The 23,955-nt window shown below is 23.5% G+C and overlaps 1 protein-coding gene across 1 annotated transcript in view; it reads right to left on the reverse strand.

Moving 5' to 3' along the window:
* Positions 1-138, reverse strand: part of LOC145843414 (ER degradation-enhancing alpha-mannosidase-like protein 2) — a 9,684-nt gene extending 9,546 nt beyond the window's left edge. The window contains exon 1 of the mRNA XM_082950892.1: positions 35-138. Coding sequence (XP_082807018.1) covers positions 35-135 — 101 coding nt within the window. The 5' untranslated portion in view covers positions 136-138. The remainder of the gene's footprint in view (positions 1-34) is intronic.
* Positions 139-23,955: the final 23,817 nt, after the last annotated feature.

Consider the following 23,955-nt stretch of genomic DNA (forward strand, 5'->3'; position numbering starts at 1 on the left):
ATAAGTTTTTTAATGATTATTTTTATAAGTTAACCTGTATATTTCAGAATCATTTTCAATTTTTTCTTCATTACAAAACACATAGGAACGCAGATAAAAGATTGAGAAGAAAAACAAAATATAGTTATAATTCATAAGTACCTGAACTCATTTACTTTAAGTTTCAGTGAATAATTGACTTATCTATTAGTTAATCTAGAACAAAATTTATTTAAAACTATCAAAATTTTGTACAATTTAAACCCTATGGTAAGTAAAAAATATTGTTAAAAAATTATTATAAATTGATTTATAAAAGCATACTGCAATATAGTCTTTGACATATGGTGTAAGGTATTTTTAATAGATTTTCATAACTAAATTTAAATTAAACTAGAACTTTTATCTCCTAGGCTTAACTTAAATAACCTTTAATAACTAATTGTACAAAGTAATTTAATGCTATTTAAATAGTTTTTATAAAGCTATTATCTGCAACAATTTTGTATTTCATTTAAGGAATTATAGTTTACTCAGGGATAGCTTTAATATTTTCTGACAATCAGCACAATTAAAACTTCAGATAATTTAAAAAAACAGGGAGTTTTTATAAATTTATATAACTTGATATTTAATAATGCTCAAAGCAAAGCATTTTTAAATAACACGTAACTTTCAAATTAGGTTCTTACCCTAGAAAACAATTGTACTGGTATGAGTTAATGCAAAACTTCTCAAAACAAAGAACCGATAAAAACAGTACCTTAAAGATAAAAATTTTTAATCTACATGGTTATCAGATACGGTATTTATTTTGTAACATTGATAAACCTATACATGCTGTTGTTTTGTTAACTTGTTATGTTACAGTTAATGCAATTGTATTCTGAACATTTCCAAAACTCTACTACTAATATCAAGTAAGTTAAACAAGATTTAATTAAAACAAAGTTAGTTTTGTTAAATTTAATTTTCACCGATCACACAAACGAAGTTCTTTTTTATTTTTTTTATAAGAGACTGCTTTAGAAAGTTAAATTTTCAAGGTGCTCCTGCTTAAATTTGTTCAATTTATTTTTTTATCTTTTAGACTCGTATTTGGTAAGCGTTTTTTAAGGATGTACTTTAAAAAAATTATCTTAAAACTGTATTTATTTATTACATTTACAACTATATTATGAGTCTATTAAAGATTAAAGTTGCCTTATGCTTAGTTTTGACAAAAGTATACAGTGGACTAAAATCACAAGAATAACGAATTTTAAAATTTTATACAAATAATTATATTTATGATAACTTTACTATTAAATTATCAATAGTCAATTAATTTGTAAAAACAATTGTTAAAAGTGAAAAAATATTCACTGGATCAAATTTCAAAATCTTGATGTTCTCTTTAATTTTTTTCGCTACACAAGTATTTTGTGCATATGTGAAAGTTAGTTTTAAATTTTTCAAAAACAAGATGCATTTATCTCATGTAACTTTCGTAACAGTTGTGATTTTAAAATACTTGTAACAAGCTTAAGAAATTTAAACCAATTATTAAATAGTTTTTCGTACTTTACACAGGCTGAGCGAACTTGTGTGCGCTTTCTTATCCAGTCTTGTAAAAACTGATCATTAAAACTAGTTGGTTATTTCATAATACTATTAGAGTTAAAAATACACGTTATCACAAATTGACTAATTTTTATATGTTTTATTAAAAGATATCATATCAACCTTCTCTTAAAAAGTGAAGTCTGTGCTACAAAATTCCTAGAACTGCAGCACTGTAGATAAAATTTAAGAGAAAACTTTTGAGACGTTTTTTTTTTCTTTTTGGTCGCTTTTTTTGCCAGACTGCCTAATTCTTGTTCGTTTAAATAAGATTTGCCAAAAAAGCTACCAGATATTAAAAAAAATCCGGTACAGTTCTTACTTCAAACAATTTTTTAGTCAAACTTAATAAGCTTCGTACGATAAAAAACTACATAATTAGAAATAAAAAGTTTCTCTGCAGTCAAATATTTAACGCGAAAAGTTTTTTACTTAAAATTAGCTCTTAGTTCGTATTCTTTCATTACTTTTTAAACTTTCGAAGCAAGTTCATCTTAGGTGAACTTTTACGACAATAAACAATGTTTTTTCAATTGATTTTAGTACCAAATTAAAGTTCACGACTTTGATTTCTTAGTAAAATGGTCTTACTCGTATAGTTTATGTAAAAAAGTAATTAATTTATAAGCCATTTTCTGAGTAAACAAAGTGTTTTCTGTGCCAGGAATCCTGACTCAGGATCACTTTATCACTATTGTTAATTCAAGTGTTTAAAGTTATTTTGTTATATTAAGTAAAGACCTTAACAGCATATTTTACACAAAAAAAAACTTTACTCGTCTCTGATTATCAGTAAAGTATAAAGTTATTTTATTACTTATTACTATCAAATACAAATGATTTGTTAGTTTTTAGTATAATAATTTTAAATAAGCTGTATTTATATTCTTCGGATTCACTTTTTTTTTGCGGTTAAGCAAGCAAAGTTGCAGCTCTTTATGAAGCTCTTTATGAAGCTAAAAAGTAAATTTTTACGTTTGATTATCATATTACATAACTATGAGCATATTTAACTACAATTTAAAACGGATTTTCAATAAAAAAGGGTTAATAAAAAAATTTACACTTACTAAATATTATAAAGTATGTTTTTCTTATGTTTCAATTACCCTTACTTAAAACTCGCCACAATTAAGTGAGTGAACATTTTTTAAAATGATTTTTTTTTAAATTGAAACTTAACAGTGTTATAATTAAACAAAAAACAAAGTCGCAGTGTTTTTTACAAAATTTATTGGCAAATATACATGTAAACCATAAGTTACACTAATAACATTTCTACCAACAAAAAACAAAGCAAAGAAATAATTTAACATCAGATAAGCACAAAGCTAAAAAGATTTAACTGGGTTAAACAAAGATAATGGAAATTAATATTTATATATATCAACTTATTATTTGATCTGAGTTTACTCGTAAAGCATTAAAACTAGTTATTTGCAAACAATTGTAAAACTAGTGGTTTTTTAATATTATAAATATCTGTTTTAATTTGAATCCGGCCTTAATAAAAATAAATGTTTTCCACTACAACAGTTGAGAAAACTTTTACCCAATCTCTGAAACTTTTCCTCCACCCAACAAATCTTTTTTTGCCTTTCCAAATTACTTCTTTCTCAACCAGTACATCATTTTCAATTTTGTACGACCTCAACTCATTATAGACAGGAAAAAGACGATATTTTACACGAAAGTCATCGCTATCTTCATTACTGTCACTTTCTATCCAACTCGTTAAAACGAGACCATAATATTTCTCTCCACGGGTTACAACTTCCAAATTTCGATCTATTCTGCATTTGATTTCTGTATGTATTATTTTCTGCTGGTATTCTTCTCCTTTGAAGTAGAAAAGCTGCTTTTCAATGTCAAATACAAAATAGTAGTTTTCAAGGTACATTTCTGGGTGAAAATAAAAGAACAACTTATTATCTTTTCTTATACTGAGAGACTTATACATTGATGAATGATTCATTTTCTTCCATAAATCGCTGCCTTTAATAATAGTATCTCCATGATATTGATTATCTTCTGCAATATTTATATTATTTTCAATTTCTAAAGTTTTAGCACTAATTATCATCATGTAGTTTCTAATGTTATTGCTATTGTATGTACCTTCTAATAAATCTTTTTCAAGTTTAGCTTGATAAAATATATAAACTTTATCATCAACAAGTTCTGCATAATGAAAGTTTTCAAAAACATACCCTTGGACTAAATCATAGTCAGTTGTTTTCCTAATAGAAGAAAAATCTGCCATACTTACTATGTCAAAAGCTTCTAAAGAGAATGATTTCTTTTCCGAACTGTTATTTAAAACACTGATAATAAAAAGTTGCTTTCCATTAGAACAGTTGATGGAAGCAAATTCAAAACTAAGAGGTACTTCTTTAGTTTTCTCTGTTATAAGATCATACATTATCATGGTTTTATCGTACAACATTGTGTGTTCACTTGCTTCATACCATTGTCTTGCTGGGCAAACAACTAAAATGTTATAAAAGTTGTAGACCTTCAGATCAATTGATCTGTTATGATGGTAACAAGAAATATTTCGAAATGAATGGTTATCGAATGAAAGGAAGTTTAAAACTGATCTGATAGGTTCATTTGGTTCTTTTTGTATAAAGTATAGGCCACAGGAAATATCTTTAATAAACTTTAAACAGCTCTGTTTATATTCATCAACATGGATATTTGCTTTATTTAACATATCATATTTTGATTCAACATTACTGCGACTCAAGCTTGATGTGAATTGATTGAGGCAAAACTGTAACAATTTATTCATTTGTAAGTAGCTTGCGATACCTAGAATTTCCAAAAAGTTTTCATCATCTAAAGATAAATGACCGGTACTAACAAAACGCATGACACTTTTGAAAGTATCAATGTTGGATTGATATTTGACTTCAACAACTTCTTTCTTGTGATCATTAAATTTCGAGCTGAGAATGTTTTCAAAATATGAAGAACTTTCTACTAGCTTAACTTTATTAACCTCAACGATTTCCGCTTCATCATTTAGTCGGACTTTTACGGTTGTTTCATTCAAAGTCAGATCTTGGATTTTATCCGAGATACTCATTATATTTTATGAAAAATCTAAATAACACGATATATTATCAATTTTTATTTTAAAATTATTTTTATTATAATCTCTCCGTACCGTGAGAGTTAGTTGCCACTGGACTCAATATTTGTTCATTATGAATCCAGTACATTTAATTTATGTATCAGAAAGTCGCCTGATAACTAATTTAAACCTATTGTTTAATATAACTTAATCTTGTATCTTACATTAACTTAGATTTACAACTTTACTTTTAATTGTAACCACTTATAAAATTTAGCTTGAACAAATTTAACCACATGAAGTATTTTATTTTACCAAAATACTTTGGAATTTAATAAGTTGATAACAAATATCGGCGAAATTCTGCAGAGCAGAAGCCTGAACTTTCGTATGCCATGAGACAACCTCAAGTTTAACAAAAGTGTTGATCATTCCAATTCGAACATAAGACAATTAATAACTAAACTACTTGTTAAAACACTTTTTGTTACTTAGTTTATCACAATTAAATTAATTTAAACTAACTACTTAAAACTTTAGGGTTTAATTCAAACATAAGGGAAGACTTTATAAATACTTCTTATAATTTAGTTAATAACAATGAAATAATATAAATTTACTATTTAAAAACTTCAGTATTTAATTCTAACAATGAATTTAGTTTAAATTTACTTCTTTAAACTTTAGTATTTAATTAAAACATAATGGAAAAAGTTATAAACACTTTTTTTTACCTAGTAAATAACATAAATTTAATTCTACCACTTAAAATTTTAGTACTTAGTTCAAACAAAATGGATGATTTTATAAACACTTTTTTTACTTAGTAAATAAAAATGAAATTAGTTTGAATTTACTTCTTAATAACTTTACTCAATTTAAAACTTATGGACAATATTTAAAACATAATTTACTATTTAGTTTACAAGTACTTTAAAATTTTACTATTTTATTTAAAACTTGAGTTACAACAAGCAAGCCTAACTTTATCGAAAAGGGAAACAAAAAAGTTCAGTTGAAATTATAAAACATCAGTTATTCAATCTTGGGTACCTTTATTAATAAACAAAGTATTTAACTAAATGTTTTAAATATAAAATTTAGTTAAAGTTCTACCCAAGACTTAATAAAAATATCCAAACTAGCCTGAGTTAAAAAAAAAAAACAAAAAAACTAGTTGAGTAAGCATGAATCATCCTGAGTTTTGAAAGATTTTTAACTAGCATTGCTCATAACCAGTTGTCAGAGCAAAACCCGATTTTAATAAGATATCGTTTTTTCAATAACAACCTTTTAACTAGAAGCATCAATACAGAAATCTTGATTTGAAAACAATCTTAAAGTTTTTGTTTTTTGTAATTAAAAATATAAGATTAGCTATTAAAGCAGTAATAAATAGCTATGAAAACATTATTATTAACCGAACAGGGTGTAGTTAATATTGAAAGTGTTTAATTGATACTTCAAATGTTTAACAATAAACAGGGATGCCACTTGTTTTTTCAAAAATTTTTCCAGGTTTTCTAAATTTCTTCCAGGTCTTTAAAAGTACACATTTTTGGGTCTACTTTTAGTTTAAAGTTGAGTTAAAGGTAAGAAACTGTGCTAAATAGTATAAAAGCATTGAAAAGATACTGTAAAGCTACTTTAGATATGTTTTTAATAACAAAATTTTTTGATGATGACAAAAAAAATTATCTATGTAATAGATTTTTCGAGTAAAATCAAAATCAGTAAAATCAAACTACTGAACATGTCAAAATTGTTTAAACTCCAGGTTTTTTTAGTGATTTTTGTTTAAAATTCCAGGTTTTTTTCCAAAAGTTTTGTAGTCCAAATTGTCAAATTCCAGGTTTTTTAAGATTTTTCCAGGTTTACAGCTAAAGTGGCAATCCTAATGAAATAACTTAATGGTTTTGTGCTGTGATATAGCGAGGATTAGAAAATAAAATTTAATAAATTATAACAGTGTAATATGTATCAAAAAGTCAGCATCAATTTAAAAAGCTTAAATTATATTCAATCAAAATTTTAAAAAATTAGTGCGTACCTCTTAAAGTGGGTACCTTACTGATGTCTTTACTTTTTTTTAAAGCAAATTGTAGAAACGTGGATCTGATAGTAAATATTTATATTGAATATCATAAAAAATAGGAAAAAATTCCTGCAAATAATGTTAAATATTCCTGCAAATATGTTCCGATTTGTATGTGTAACCAAATATTTTTTGTTGTACAATGTACACCTATTAAGAGAGGTGGTATTCATTTTAAATAATCTTATTTTTTTGTGATAAACATTTTCACAGGAACTTAAACATTTTCAAATGCAAAGGTATGTAATGTGGGTTTGGTGTAATGTGGGTAGATGTAAAATATGCACCAAGGGAGATTTTTTGCGAAAGAAAATTTTTTGCACAAAGATATTTTTGCATGAAGACAATTTTTAACGAAGTGCCATTTTTGCACGATGGTAAAAAATAAAAATAATTAAGAATAAAAATAATGAAAAAAAAATACAAGAAAAAAAAAGGGTTAGACTTAACTATAGGTGAACACCAATATCAACTTCAAATTTACTTCAGTTAATGTCTTATACAACCATAATTTTAGGCTAAAAAAATCCCATACTTTGTTTTAAACAAGCTAAATAAATACAAAATAAGAACTAAATTTATTTAAAATAATTTAAAAAATTAAATAAGCTCTTTTTACAATATCATTTTTTTATTGCAAAATAAGAGCAATAAAACAATTAAGTTTTATTAGTTTTTAATAAACAAGTTTTTAAGATTAAGTATAACTAATGTTTTTATAAAAGATGAATTTTAAGCCTAAAATTATGATTAAATAAGAAACTAAACATATTATATTTTCAGGTTGATATTGGTGCTCACCTAAAGTTAAGCATAACCAAAAATGGGAAAAATAAGTTAATGAAAAACAAAAAATAAATATAAGTTATTCACCGAAGGTAAAGGTTAGGGTAAAGGTAAAAGTTAAAAAAACTAATAAAAACCATTAAAAAAAACAGAAAAATTAAGTTTAAAAAAAAAGTAAAACATAAAGAAATAAAAAACAGATTAATTAAAAAAAAGTTATTGACCGAGGGTAAGGGCTAGGGGTAACAGTGATAGTAATGTAACCCACACAGAATTGTAGGTATGGTTACAGTGTACTTTAAACCTACTGTATAACCCATAGTAAATAAGTAACAATATTTACTTAACTAACACTGATATTAAATAGTACTTAGGGCTACTTTATATAAAACTAGGCAAGACAAACATGTTTTATATGAAAAACAAATACAAAAACTGACAAATTCATAAAAAAACAATTTAAGAAACTATTTTAAATGTGGTCAAAACATTTACAAAAGAATCAATCTAAAAGGAACACACTTTAAAATTAATAAAACATAATTAATTTCTTGGAATTTAAATACAGAACACTTAGTAACACTGTAAAAATGTACAACACAAGAAAACAATATAAATATTTAACCTGAAATAACATCTTTACTGCAGCAGGCTGTGGCTAAATGCCCAAGTAAAGTATACATACAGGTGAGCATAGCCTAATAAATATTTTATTTGACTAATTTTAATAATTCTTTTATGTAGTTCTGTTGTAATGAGCTGCTGCAAAACTCCTTGCATTGTTGTTTGAACGTTAAGCTCAAAATAATATTTAGAGCTTGATACGGTTGCATGCACGAGCCAATGAGAATCATCTGATGAAATGTTAACTCGCATCCAAACGAGCCAATGAGAATCAAGGCTCATGACGCAATGAAACATCAAAACATGACAATACAGTTTCATGTGAGCAGTTGTCAGTTTGTTTTGTGTGCAGCTGAGTGAAAGAACTTCAGAATAAATATTATCTTGAACTTATTGTATATGTTTATTGTAAGTACTGTTTCGTTATAAAGTTAATATTTTAACTGGTGTTAAATTGCTTGAACACTTGAGCCAGATTTACATGTTTAATAGTTTATTAAACCTTTTATAGTTTATTGCTTACTTAAAGTTTTATTTAATTTTAGTTTATTGTTTCAAGTCTTTTTATATAGAATTAAATAGCTATCAGTTCTTAAAGTGTTATTTTGGTAATTTATATTTTAATATTTTTCTTGTACTGTTTTGTGGTTCTTTATATAATAGATTCATCACACCAAACTGACTTGTATGATTATATAAAGTAGTCTCAATTAGAGTATAGTATTTATAAGATTATAATTAAATAAGGTAGGATTTAGTTATAATGAGTAGTACCAATAAATTAAGTGTACCAGAATCCATACCTACACAGTATTCAAGTACAAGAAACAGCAGTGTTACTGGCATTCAATTACAGTAAATATATACATAATAAAAAAAAAAATAATATCAATATAAAAAAAGTCAACCCGCGCAAAAGTGTCTACGTGTAAAAGTGACCCTTCACGCAAAAGTGTCCCATTGTGCATACTTGACATCTACTTGTATAAGTGACATCTACCTCGGTCAGTAACTTTTTTTTTTACTTTTTTTTTGAATATTTTCTCTTCTGGTTATTTTAAGTTTTATTAGTAACTTGATTTTTTTTATATTTCTTTTTACTATCAATGTTACTACTTACCCCTAGTCGGTAACTTTTTTGTATTTTTTTAAACATTTTTTTATTCTCGTGCAGTGAGACCCTTCGTGCAAAACTGTCTTTGTGCAAAAGTCTTTTCGAACTAAAGTACCCTTTGTGCATATTTGTCCTTCGTGCAAAAATGTCTTTCGTGCATATTTAACCCGTTCCTGTATAATGTAATTGTTCATTTTTTTATAAGTTTCCTTTACCTACAGGAAGCCTTTTGTGACACATTCGTAAATTTGGTGAGTATATTTTTATACTTACTCACTTATTTAAGTAGCAACAAAACTTAGTAAATTAAGATAACTAGCTATAATAAAGGTTTAGCAGTAAAGTTTTTAACTTAATATTGTTTTAGATTTAAATTTATGTGTAATAATCAAGTAAAAGTAAGTAACATTACAGCTTTATAAAGAATATTATTTTTCTTTAGTATAAAAACATTATTTACACTTTGCGGTTACTTACAATACAAAACAAACAGTTATATTTATTAAACAAAATTAGCTAGTTTTTATATTTTCAAACAAATATGCTAATGTATACACTAAAAAAAAAAACATTTATTAATTGATATTAAACATTCTAATTATCTTAAAGAGACCCATAACAGATTATAACGTATTTATGTTAATGTTTCATGCATCTTCACTAAAGAATTAGAATTTTTATTATTTGTATCTTACAATCAAACTCGAAGTATACGTAGATAACGACGAAGTAAATAGAAAATTTCAAGAATAAGTAAAAAATTCAGAAATTTTAAGTTTAGTGAACCTTTTTAAAGCTTTAATGTGAAAGTTCTGCCAGACCATCATTGAGTTTAAAAAAATAAGAAATATTTAACAATAATGTTCTTTAGCAGAGGTCGGCAAACTGCGGCCTGCGGGCCAAATGCGGCCCTTTAAGTCAAAATCTGCGGCCCGCGAGCTCCTTTCTGGAAAAAATATACATTTTAAAAACAATAAAAGCTATATATTTTGTAATCAAAACTTACTTTTAGGCTCTTAATTCAATAAATACTCTTTATTAATAGTGTAATATTACTTAAAGAATAAGTTGTTATAATTATGATCTTAAAAAATATATTTCTACTGATTACTAGAATTTTTTTAGATAAATGCGGCCCTCAAAGGTTTTTTTCTAAATAATGCGGCCCGCGAGCAAGTTTTTCTAAGATAATTTCTAAGATATTTAACAATAGTTTTCAAGATTAATGCAAAAGCTGGAGTACAAAAAAATAATATAACTAAGTTCAAAAAAGTAATGATTTTCAAAAAAAAATTATTGGTTTTACAGTTCTACCAAGAACCTTATATAACTATAAAATATACTTTATATACTACTAAAGTTGAAATAAACACTATTTAACTCTTTCTTTGTTCGATTTATTAATATCTAGTATAACCTTTAAAGTTAAGTTCTTAAATAATAACGGTGTTTGTAATAATATCAACTTACTAAATAAAAGTGTAAAGTTAATAATAGTTCACATGCTTGTCGAGTATTCTTTTTACTTAACATTTTTGCAAATTGTTTCTAAAAACAAAATAAAAGATTATAAAATATTTTTTAATAGTGTAAAAACTTTTGTTAATGTTATAAAAAACAATTCTTGTTTAAAAAACTACCATAAGTCAAATTTCTAGATTTTTAATACTCAACATGCTTGCATGCATAGTCGTATTTTGTTATTTTCTTCAACTATTAGCTGTTTTTATTTTCAAAATCATCATGACAAAATATTAGAATAGCAAGTTGTCGGAAAACTTTTAAACGATATTAAATAGAAAACAATTGATTTGTTTGATTAAATTATGAAAACTTTATAGAACTAGCTTTGATTTAAATATTTTTAACTGTTAAGCAAGAAAACAACATTTAAATTATACATTATGAATTTAAAAAGTTACTTTTTACATTGATTGTTATCTTGTATACCTGTAAGTTTTTTTTACTGCATTTTAAATCCATTCTTTAATTAAAAACCGATTACATAATTTTTTTTATATTTTCTAAAGTATTATAAAATTAGTTTTTCTGAAATTTAATTTTTCTTTTGTTAAAATATACCAAACGTTTTTAAATATATGAACTTTTTTATGCAATTTGTATTTCAAAAAATCAAACTAAAAGTAAAATAGTTAAAAACATTGAGTGAATTTATACAACTTAGTTGCATATATACATATTAATCATATGTAACACAAATAAAATCGTAATCAACAAAAAAAAACCATAGTAACAATTAAAACTAAATGAGGTTTAATTATGTTAACTATAGATAATGAAATATAATGTACACACATTATTGACATATATTAATATTAATTATGAAAAGTTGCATAAACAGCTTATGCAAAGATAAATAACAACTCTTGAATTATAAGTTGTATTTAAATTAACTTAATAATATTAAGCAGTAGAAACTTAAACTTGAAAAAAAGGAGAGTAATTTAAAAATTTAATAATCATAAATAATTTAAAGTCAATATTAAAAGTATATAATTAAAAGCTATTTTGAAGCTTGATTGAAAATTTGAATAAGTGGATTACAACTAAAACATTTTTTATTATCACTTAAAATTAGTCTAGGAATTAAGACTGAACAAATTACACTAAAATAAGTTTTTTTAAAACTGAAAGCTTAATTTATTTTACTTTTATCATAAAACTCATAAATTCCTACCTAATGAAGTTATATGATAATAGTTTGTTAAACGACAATGAAAAGCGCTCAAAATATTAGGTCCTAGGACCTGGTGCACGAAAAAACCTTTCGGTTATCGGGTTGAACACTACGGATACCTTTTAATGTCTTGTCCAGGTCAAAGCACTTGTTTTACGACATAGCAAAAGTTATATCTAAAAATTTAATGACGAAATACTAAACAATTTTTAATCTTAATAAAACAAACGCTTCTATAACAAAACATAAACTAGGGCTTGTAAGGTTTCCTCTCTGGTCAGACTTTTAAACATTATGATGTCTTCATGTTCAAATCCCATAGAAATGGCGAGACATTCAAAATTTCTTATATATAAAATTCTCTTTCAGTAACAATTCAGCAGATTTCCTGGTTATCATCAGTTTGTTTAACAAACTGTAACTCAGCTGACAAAGTTTCACTTTAAAAGATCCTCAGACCTTAATTAAGCGCCCTAGTTTTTTTATTGACTGAGAACTTTAATTCTCACAGTTGTTTAATTTATATAAATGTAGTTTGATTGTTATCTAATATGTAAGCTATTTATTCGTTTGTATAAAATATTAGTGAATAAAAAAAAAATATATATAATCAGGAACATTTAATTAAATGAGTTACATCTATTTGAAAATAAGAACAGTTTCAGTTATTAGATTTTTAATAAAATAGTGAAACAAAATAAAATTTTATAACAAAAACAACTGATAAAGTTTCATATTAGAGTTAATTTCGAATCAGTATGATATTATTTAAAATTCCTCAAATAAACTTAAACTCACACTGTAACAAAGTATTACAAATTGTGTATTAATTTTATCTCTTTTTTTAAAATTAATTTTGTAACAGACTTCCATCTTGACTTAACTTACCGTAAATAACAAAACTTAAAGTATTTTTTCAACTCATTTAAATTAGTCATTTGTTGAAAACAATAACTATAGACTGTATAGTATGTTAAAGTATAAAAACAGAAACTTTTAAAAACTGTAGAATGACTTTTTTTATTATCAAAGTTGTACTTAAGACAACAATGTTCAAGTAAAGTACTTAGTAGTTATGTTTCAAAAATTGTAAGAACTATATTAAAGGTTAAAATATTACTGAAAACTCACATTTAATACTTTTACTACTTAAATACTATCGAACCTTTTTCAAGCAATTCAGGTATTTTGAAATGTTTTGAAAATTATTTATCTCGCCAAAGAACTTTAGCTTTGTAAAAAAAGTGCGAAAAGTGTTTTTCAATTAAAAAAACAAAAAAAAAAAACAATATTTCAACAAATTAAAGGAAGAGTTTAGTTTGAGTATATGTGTTCTCAACTGTTGTAGTAGAAAACATTTATCTTTATTAAAGCCATGTCTAACTTAAAATATTTTTTTTAAATATTAAACAACAATTAGTCTTCAAATTTTGACAGCTGTTTCAATAGTTCAAACTTATCCACAGAACAAAGATTAAGTTAATATAAGTATGTGTATTTTTTTTCTTTTTCTAGCATAGTTAAAAACTACTAGTATTATATTTATCTAACGCTTTAAAATTCCTACGTTTTTTTTTTTAGATAAAGATTTTACTTGTGTAACATACAATATATATGTGTTTTTACAAAAAAAAAGGGATGTAAAAAGTTTGCGATTTAATTTTTTTAATTAATTTACTGTTAAGGTTGGTTTTTTCATAAAAATTGCATAAAAAAAAAGTTCACTTACTAAAAAACTTGTGGTAAAGTTTAACAAAAAGATAGTTTAAACTTCAGAAAAACTTACTTTATAATATTTTAGTCTTTACAGAAAGTTTTTAACGTCTTGTCCAGGACAGTAAGTTAATATTTTTACAAACATTTTATTATTAAAGAACTAAACTGGAAATAGGTTGTACTAGATAACAATAAATTTAACAAAGAAAAAGTAAAATAATGTTTATTTTAACTAAGGTGAAAATATTAAACTTATATTTTATACTTATATAAGATGCTTGGTAGCGCTTAAAAGCATTAGTTTTCTAAAAATATTTACTTTTTTGAGATAAGTTCTGTTTTCTAACATGAGTCTTTTCATTAAGCTTAAATAGTAATGTATAAAACTTCAAATAAATTAAAAAAGTTCATTTCAAATTGCAAGCGCTGATCGAGAAGTAAATCATAAGTTTAATAATATTATTTTTTTCTTTATACAGTCGTAGGTCATTAAAGTTTAATTGTTGATCGATAAAACTATATTGATTATTAAAACAAGATATCAAAGTTTAAAAATATATTTGTGCAAGTTTTACTTTTAAATTATAAAAACACTTGAACTGTTTATAAAAATTTTTGAAACAAATCACATGATATTTAAGTACTCGTTTAAAAAAAAAAAAAAAGTATTATTTGATCTGAAAGACAAAAACAACTTGTTACAAGCACGCAACAGTTTACTTCGTCATTAACTGCAATATTATTACAAAAAAACAATGACATTCTTGTTTTTAGTTTTTTTGTTGTTTATATTCTGTCACAATTTTATTTAAACTAATTCCTAGATAATTTTTGTTAGGAAAAAATATAAAACATGTGATTGTTTAGTTTTAAATAAAATTTTAAATGTTTTATTTTTCTGCTGGCACTAAAAATTGAACATTAAAAAATAGATTTGAAAGTAAATACTTTGTTTATTTTTGAAATTATTAATTGATAGACAAACATAATATATAAAAAAACGTGGTACAAGAAAGTACTAACACTTGAATGTGTTAATAAACTCGTTTTGTTTAAGAAACGAAATATCTTTATACTTCGCAGCCAATCGAAAGTGGTTAAATTGCATAATATGTTTCTAGAAAACATGTTTTTAAGCTTTTGAACTTATTGAAGTAATATGCTTTCATAAATCTATCTCAGCAACAAAAGTTATAAAGAAATCATAACAAAGAAAGTATCCTGTTTTCTCGAAACATAAGTTTTAAATTAATTGCTTTTGTTTAAGTTAGCAAGTGTATAAGAGGAAAAAAGACAAAGACAAATAAAGACAAATAAGAAAAAAGACAAATAAAGTATAAAAGTATAATTTGGTAAAAAAAATTCCACAGCAAAAGCTTTGTTATTATGGTCGTAACTTCACTTAATATAAACTTCTTTCGAAAGCTTTACTAAAAGAAAATCTCAAAAAAGTTTCAGTAATTAAAGTTTTATTTTTCAAACATAATGTCAAAACCGCAACAAATAAAACAATCAATGATATGGAAAAAGATAACTAATAAGTTAATTATTTATTTACTTATAAAATTGTAAAATTTACTAAAAAATTTGTCTATTAATTAAAAACCAAAATAGAGTCTAAGCCTAAAATTAAAAAAATAAATTTGTAGAAAACATTTTTAAGCCAAAAAAGAAACTTAACTAAATTTCTAAAACGAATAAAACAATTCTAATAGTAAAAATGAAAATACTTGAAGAAAGGGTTTCAAAATCGTTAAAAAAGAAAAAATGAGACAGACTGAACTATTTTAGTTATGATTATTTTATGCTAATAGTTTAAGTTTTTTTTTTAAATATTAATATGTGATTAAAACAGTTAGACATTTTTTTTCCATTGATTTTATAAGATTTGAATTTAAGTATAAACTCAACTTAATAACTTTTATAAATAATAAAAATAAATGAAATATCAAAAAAGTACCTTAACGCTAACACACTAAAAATTTAATACCAAAATAGCTATAAACTATAAAAGTCATATGACTTACTATCAGGTTAGGTTTAATAAAATTTTTATCACTTTATTTACGGTTTTGTTTAGATTCACTTGTGTAAAAAAGCACTAGACTTGTTGTTTTTTTTATTTTTTGTATAAAAAAAACTGTTTACAATATTTTTTTACAAACAGTAAGAAATATGTTTCTAGAATTAGTAGTAGTTGGGTTAAGTCTGATTGATTTTATTTACTTTCGAATCTACAATTTTAAATCTATTAGTAATTATGAAAATTTTTATCCATCTATTGATAAATTGTAAAAGCATTAGTAGAAAAAATATGAAATACTTTGGTTTAAATGAGCTTTGAATGCGTTTTGGTTTTAGTAAATACAAAAGTACTTTATCAAAAACAAAAATTTTTAATAGAAATTATTAAAATTATATCAGCTTACTTTAAACTTTAAATGATTAAAGCATGAGTCTAGAGTGTTAAACATTTATATATTGTAACTTTATTGAAATAAAGGGTTAAAAAAAGTCAATGGAAAATTTTTGGTTTACAACATTGTTGAGAAAAGCAAAAAACTTCACGGATTAGTGATCATAGGTCATATGAGCATTTTAATTGGTTAATTTGTTCCCTTCTTTTTAAGCTGCAGTGTTGCTGCTCTTTAAAAACATTTTTAAAAATGCATAAAAAGCTATATTTGCACTTTAGCTTTACTATACTACTTTTATAAGTGATTACTTGATTTTGTAAATTAAAAATTTTATAACTAATCATTATTTACAAATACATCATTAAATACAGAATCTTATTTACTGTCAGTCTTTTTTTCAAAGTAGCAACACAGTGTTTTTTAAGTGGATATATAATATATAAAAAAATTACTTTAAGCTTAGATCTTGTATTCTACATAATAAAGAAAGGAACAGATAACCATATTATTAAAAACACCTCAAAAAAGTTCTAAAAACGATATGTTTTAGTTAAGTATTTAGTGTTTCAATGTCATAAACATCATTGTTTAGTATCAAAACTTAATTAGTTTAAATTTATTTGTTTTTTGGCATTGATACTTTTATTTTAATTATTTTACAAACTCAGACTGATTCAGATTAGTTTCATGTTTTAAAATTGGTTTATTTTTATTTATAATAAATGATGCTCTTGATCATAAAGAAGTAATTTTAGCTGAAATAATTTTTTAAACTTTTAACATAGCTTCTTTGCACTAGAAAACTCAAGATAACTCAATAAAAACATTTTTATTTGTAAAATGAAACTGACTTAGACTTGTTTGGTTATACTTTGAGAGAATAAAGTTCGTAAACTTAATTTTTACTTCAATATATTTTGTTTAGTATCAAATAAGTTTAAGTCGATAAATGTTGAGTTTTTCTTATTTATTTTAATTCATGCAGCTGTTTATACTACTAGCCACTTTTTATTGTTGATCTAACAACAACAAAAAAAAACAAAGTTTACTAAAACTGCGACTATTATAATATGAGTTTGAAAGTATGAAACTTTTGACTATAATAAGTTTTGGTGAACATAAATTGAGGCTAAAATTAGATTTCTTTAATGATAAATGATGTAAATTTAACTAAATTAAAATAAAATTAAAAAAAAATGTTTTATAATAATCTATACAAGAATATTTTGTAAATTTGAATATTTGTTTATTAAATTGTTATTATTTAAAAACTAAACTTCAAAACGTTGTACTAGATAATTATAAACCGAACAAAAAAAGAGTGAAACAGTGTTTATTTAAAGTAAAGTAAATATATGAAGTATCTACTTTATAGTTATATAAGGTTCTTGGTAGCGCTGTAAAATTAACAATTTTTTTAAACTTTTTACTTTTTTGAACTAAGTTATATTTTCTAACATGAGTATTTGCATTTATCTTAACCAGTAATGAATAAAAGTTCATTTCAAATCGCGTGGGCTGATCAAAAACTAAATCATAAATGTAAAAATATTAAAAATGTTTTTTTTATGCAGTCGTAAGTCATTTAAGTTAAGTTGTTGATCGGCAAATATATATATATATATATATTGATTTTTAGAAAATTATTAAAATTCAAAAACAAATTTATTCAAGTTTTATTGTTAAATGATAAAAAACTTGTACTGTTTCAAAACTTCTTTGAAACAAAACGCATGATATTCGAGTACTTGTTTTACAAAATATACATAAAAGTATTATTTGAACTGAAAGAAAAAAACAACTTGTCACAAGCACGCAACATTTTACTGCGTCATTAACTGCAATATTATTAAAAAAAAAACAATCTTGTTTTTTGTTTTCTTTGTAATTTGTATTTTGTCACCATTTTTGTTGGTGTTTAAACTAATTCTCAGATAATTTTAGTTAAGAAAAAGTGTATAAGAAGCTTGGTTATTAAATTTAAATAAAATTTCAAATGTTTAATTCTTCGGCAGGCACTAAAAAAGTAACATTGTAAAAATGCTTTTGAAAAAATGCTTCGTTTTTTTTTTGTAACTATTAATTAATAAACATACATAAAATATAAGAAAATACTTACATTTGAATCTGATAAAAAACTCGTTTTGTTTAAGTAACGAAATAACCCAATCAAAAAGTGGTTAAACTGACATATTTCTAGAAAATAGGCTTCTAAGGTTTTGAACTTATTAAAATAATATGCTTTTATATATTTGAACTCATTGACAAAACTTATTAAGTAATCTTAGCACAGAAAGCATCCTATTTTCTCAAAAAATACGTTTTAAATTAATTTTAATTATTTCAAATTAATAAGTATACAATAGAAATAAATAGCCGTTTTTACTATAATAAATAACCTATAAAAGCTGAATTTGGTTCAAAAAATAAACATTTACTTTTAGTAGTAATTTACTTTTAATTTTTCAAACTTGAAGCATAAACCTCAATAAATAAAATAATCAACGATATAGAAGAAGATAACTAATAAATTAGTTTATTTACTTAGAAATTTGTTTTTAAACCAAACTAAAAAACTTGTCTATTAAAAAAAAATGCAGAAAATAATGTTGAAGCCAAAAAAATAAATTTAACCTAATTTTTAAAACAAGTAAAACAATTCTAATAGTAAAAATAAAATAATTGAAGAGAGGGTTCGAAAACGTTAAAAAGGAAAAATTAAACAGGCTGAACTATTTTAAATGTTATGAGTATTTTATGCTAATAGTTTAAAGGTTTTTTTTTAAATTCATGTGTGATTGAAATGTTTAGACATTTTTATGTTAAAACATTATTTTTTTTTATAATGCTTTTTCAAGATGTAAATTTAGCCATAAACTTAACTAAACTTTTATAGGTTATAAAATAAATGAAATATTAAAAAAGTATGTTATTGCTTACACACTATAATTTTAATAAGTAAGTAGCTATAAACTATAAAATGACTTACTACCAGGTTAAGTTTATTTTTGTTTTTATCACACTATTCATCTTTTTTTTTTAGATTTACTTGTGTTAAAAAGCATTAGACTTAGTTTTTTACTTAGTTTTGTTTGAAAAGAACTATTTACGACACAGCATAATATTTACGACACAGTTTCTTAATATTAGTCGTAGTTTGGAAAAGTCTGATATATATTATTTTACTTTCGAATCTATAAGTTAAAATCTATTATTTATTATATGTTTTGTTTTAAGAAAACAAAAAGTGAGATCTTAGCTACTGTAAGAAAAATAAAATTTTTATTCTTTGTTCTTTGTTGTTTATTCTTTATTCTTTGTAAAATAAATTCTTGAAAGAATAAATTCAATTTATTATTTATCGTTAAAATTTTATATCATCTAATAAACTATTTTAAAAAGCACTAGTATAAAAACATAAAAAAAAATTTAATTTAAGTGAGTTTTGATTACGTTTTGGCTATAATAAGAATAAAAAGATATAATACAAAAAAAGTTAATTAAAAATAAATAAAAAAATACGAAATTCCTAAAATTAAAACATCTTTTTTAAATTTAAATAATTAAAGCATGAGTCTAAACTCTAGAATTTTAAATATTTATACTTTTGTAATTTAATTCAACTAAAAGTTTAAAAAGTTCAATGGAAAATTTTTATTTTACAGCCAAAATTATTGAGGAAAACAAGAAAACTTCACGGATTAGTGATCATAGATCATATGAGCCTTTTCATTGGTTAATTTGTTCCCTTCTTTTTTAGCTGCTGTGTTGCTGCTCTTTAAAAAACATTTTGTCATTTAAGTAATAAGCTATTTATTTTAACTTATAATTTTGTTTTATATTCTTTAATCGATATTACTTGATATCGTCTATTAAAAGTGCTTTAACTAACAGCTTGGACTAAACTTTTAAGGTTATTAAAGAAAAAAAGTATTTTATTAAAGGCAGAATTTTGTTTACTGTCAGTTTTTTTTTAAGTAGCACTAGAGTATTTTTAAAGCGAATTTAATTATACAAAACATTTACTTTAACCTTAGACTTTGTTTTCTACCTACTAAAAAAAGGGACAGATAACCTTTTTATTAAAAAACCTTCAAGAAATTTTAAAAACGATATGTTTTAGCTAAGTTTTTAGTGTTTTTGTCATAAACATAATTGTTTAGTATCACAACTTATTTAGCTGTAAATTTATTTGTTATTTAGCATTGAAAATTTTATATTCATTGTTCTACAAACTCGGACTGATTCAGAGAAGTTAGATATATTTTAGGCTACTTTTCATGTTTTAAAATTGGTTTATTAAAAAATGTTGCACTAAATCATATAAAAGTAATTTAAGCTAAAAATATTTTTTTAATTTTTAAAAAAGCTTCTTCGCACCATAAATACTCAAGATAACTCAGTTAAAATTTTTTTCAAAATAAGGCTGACTTAGACTTGTTTTGTTATTCATTCAGAGACAAATTTCGTAAACTTATTTTTTTACATCAGTATGTTTTGCTCAGTATCAAAAAAGTTAAGTCGTTTATACTACTAGCCACTTTTATTAGCTTTTTATTGTTGTTCTAACAGAAAAAAACTAGTGTTTAGGTTTTAGGTTATTATGTAAACAAATAAAAATTTAAACTTGATATATATATATACACAGTTAACTAAAACTAAGGCAATTATAATATGGGTTTAAAAATTTTAGCATTTGACTGTAATAAGTTTCGGTGAACATTTCTTGAGGCTAAAATTAAATCATTCAAAGCTTTTGAATGATGTAAATTTGACTAAACTAAAATAAAACTTTTCTAGAAATGTTTTGTAATATTAACAATTTATTTAGTAAAATATTATTATTACAAAAGTTTTTACTATTTAAGAACTAAACTTCAAAACGTTGTACTAAATAATTATAAATCGAACAAAGAAAGAGTGAAATAGTGTTTATTTTAACTAAATTAAAAATATAAAGTATATGTTTTGTAGTTATATAAGGTGTTTGGTAGCACTATAAAAGCAAAAAAAAAAATTTGAATGTATTGTTTTGAACTTAGTTATATTTTTTATTATACTTGAGCCTTTGCATTAAAATTAATTATTGTTATTAAATATTTATATATGAAATAATTCATAAATATTTATGAAAATTATTGTTTTAATGTTCAACTAAATTAAAAAAAAATTTTTGAAACGCGAGCGCTGCTGGATAATTAAATCATAAAAGTAATAGTTTAAAGAACCTCGTTTTTTGATACCGCTCTGCATACATTGTAATTTTTTTTTCTAAGTAATAATTTAACAATTTTCAATCTTCCCTTTGAATCGATTACTGTGTCTTATTTGTTTGTTTCACACTCAATAGTTTTTTTATTAAGTCGTATTAGAATTTAATTGTTGAAATACTAAGATAGATTCATTATTAAGAAGTTATTAATAACTCAAAAAAATTATTTTTCAAGTTAACTGCTAAATAGTGAAAATACTGAAAATACTTGTACTGTTTTAAAGCTTCTTTGAAACAAAACAAATGACAACTTAGCACTAATTTAAACATTAAAGATAAAAGTATTATTTAAATAATTTGTTAATTTGTTCCCTTCTTTTTAAGCTGCAGTGTTGTTGCTCTTTAAAAACATTTTATCATTTGCATAATGGGATATTAAACTTTCTTAATTTTAAAATATATTATTTGATTTTGTTTATTAAAAAAATTTAACATACACTATTTATAATTTTTTTATTTGATACAGAGTTTTATTTACTGTCAGTTTTTTTCAAGTAGCACTACAGTATTTTTTAAGTAATTTTTTAATATACAAAAAAATTACTTTAATCTTAGATTTCGTTTTCTAAAGAAAGGGACAAATAACCTTATTATTCAAAACAACTTCAAGAAATTTTAAAAATGATTTGTTTTTGTCAAGTATTAAGTGTTTTTGTCATAAACATCATTGTTTAGTATCAAAACTTAATTAGTTGTAAATTTATTTGTTTTTTGTCATTGATACTTTTATTTTTATTTAAATTTGGTATAAAAAATCAACTTAAAATTATTTATTATTTAAAGTCGTAAAAATTCACCTAAGATGAACTTGTTAAGAAAGCTTTACAAAAAGAAAAGCTCTAAAAATTTGTAGAAGTTTACTTTTAATTTTTCAAACTTAAAGTCTAAACTTCAAGAAATAAAATAATCAATGATATGGAAAAAGATAACTAATAAGTTTATTTATATACTTAGAAAATTATTTTTAAACCAAACTAAAAATCTTGTCTATTATTATAAAAATCGAGTCTAAGCCTAAATGTAAAAAATAAAAATTCAGAAAATATTTTTAATCTAAAAAAATTAATTTAACTTAATTTATAAAACGAATAAAACGATTCTAATGCAAAAATGAAAATACTTGAAGAAAGGGTTCAAAAACGTTAAAAAGAAAAAATGAAACATGCTAATCTATTTTAAATGTTATTAGTATTTTATGCTAATAGTTTAACTGTTTATTTAAATATTAATATGTCATTGAAACATTTAGACATTTATATGTTAAAATATTAAAAAAAGTTATTCTTTTTATAATGTTATTTTAAGATGTAGCTTTAACAATAAACTTAATTTAACTTTTATAGGTATTAAAAATAAATGAAACATTAAAAAAATATCTTAAGGCTTACACACTATAAATTTAAAAAGTAAGTAGCTATAAACTATAAAAATCATATGACTTACAATTAGGTTAGGTTTATTTTTGTTTTTATCACACTATTCATCGTTTTGTTTAGATTTACTTGTGTTTAAAAGCATTAGACTTAGTTTTTTTCTTAGTTTTACTATTTACGACATTTATTTTAAACAGCATAATACATTTCTTAATATCAGTCGTAGTATGGTAAAGTCTGATATATATTATTTTACTTTCAAATCTATAAGTTAATATCAATTATTTATTATATGTTGTGTTTTAAGAAAACAAAAAGTGAGATCTTAGCTACTGGAAGAAAAATAATGATTCTAATCATTGTTCTTTGTACTTTATTCTTTATTCTGTGTAAAATAAATTCCTGAAAGAATAAATTCAATCTGTTATTTATTGTGGAAATTTTATATCATCTAATAAACTATTTTAAAAAGCACAAGTATAAAAATACTTTAGTTTAAGTGAGTTTTGATTACGTTTCGGCTATAACAAGAATAAATAGATATAATACAAAACAACTTTATTAAAAACAAATAAAAAAATACGAAATTCCTAAAATTAAAACCTCATTTTTAATTTTAAATAATTAAAACATGAGTCTAGACTCTAGAATTTTTAATCTTTATACTTTTGTAGCTTAGTTCAACTAAAAGTTTGAAAAAGTTCAATGGAAAATTTTTATTTTACAGCCAAAATTATCGAGGAAAACAAAAAAATAGCACGGTTCAGTGATCATAGGTCATCTGAGCCTTTTCATTGGTTAATTTGTTCCCTTCTTTTTTAGCTGCTGTGTTGCTGCTCTTTAAAAACATTTTATCATTTGAGTAATAAGCTATTTATTTTTACTAACAATATTGTTTGATATTTTAAAATCGATATTAACTGATATCGTTTATTAAAAGTGCTTTAACTAATAGCTTTAGACTTAATTTTTAAGGTTATCAAAGAAAAAAAAGTACTTCATTTAATACAGAATCTTGTTTACAGTCAGTTTTTTTTTAAGTAGCACTCAATATTTTTAAGCGAATTTATAAAATATAAAAAAAATACTTTAACCTTAGACTTTGTTTTCTACTTACTAAAGAAAGGGACAAACAACCTTTTTATAAAAAATACATTTAGAAATTTTAAAAACGATATGTTTTAGCTAATTGTTATTGTC

This window comes from Thalia democratica, chromosome 8 (assembly GCF_965202585.1).
Source record: "Thalia democratica chromosome 8, ktThaDemo2.hap1.1, whole genome shotgun sequence".
Taxonomy (NCBI): domain Eukaryota; kingdom Metazoa; phylum Chordata; class Thaliacea; order Salpida; family Salpidae; genus Thalia; species Thalia democratica.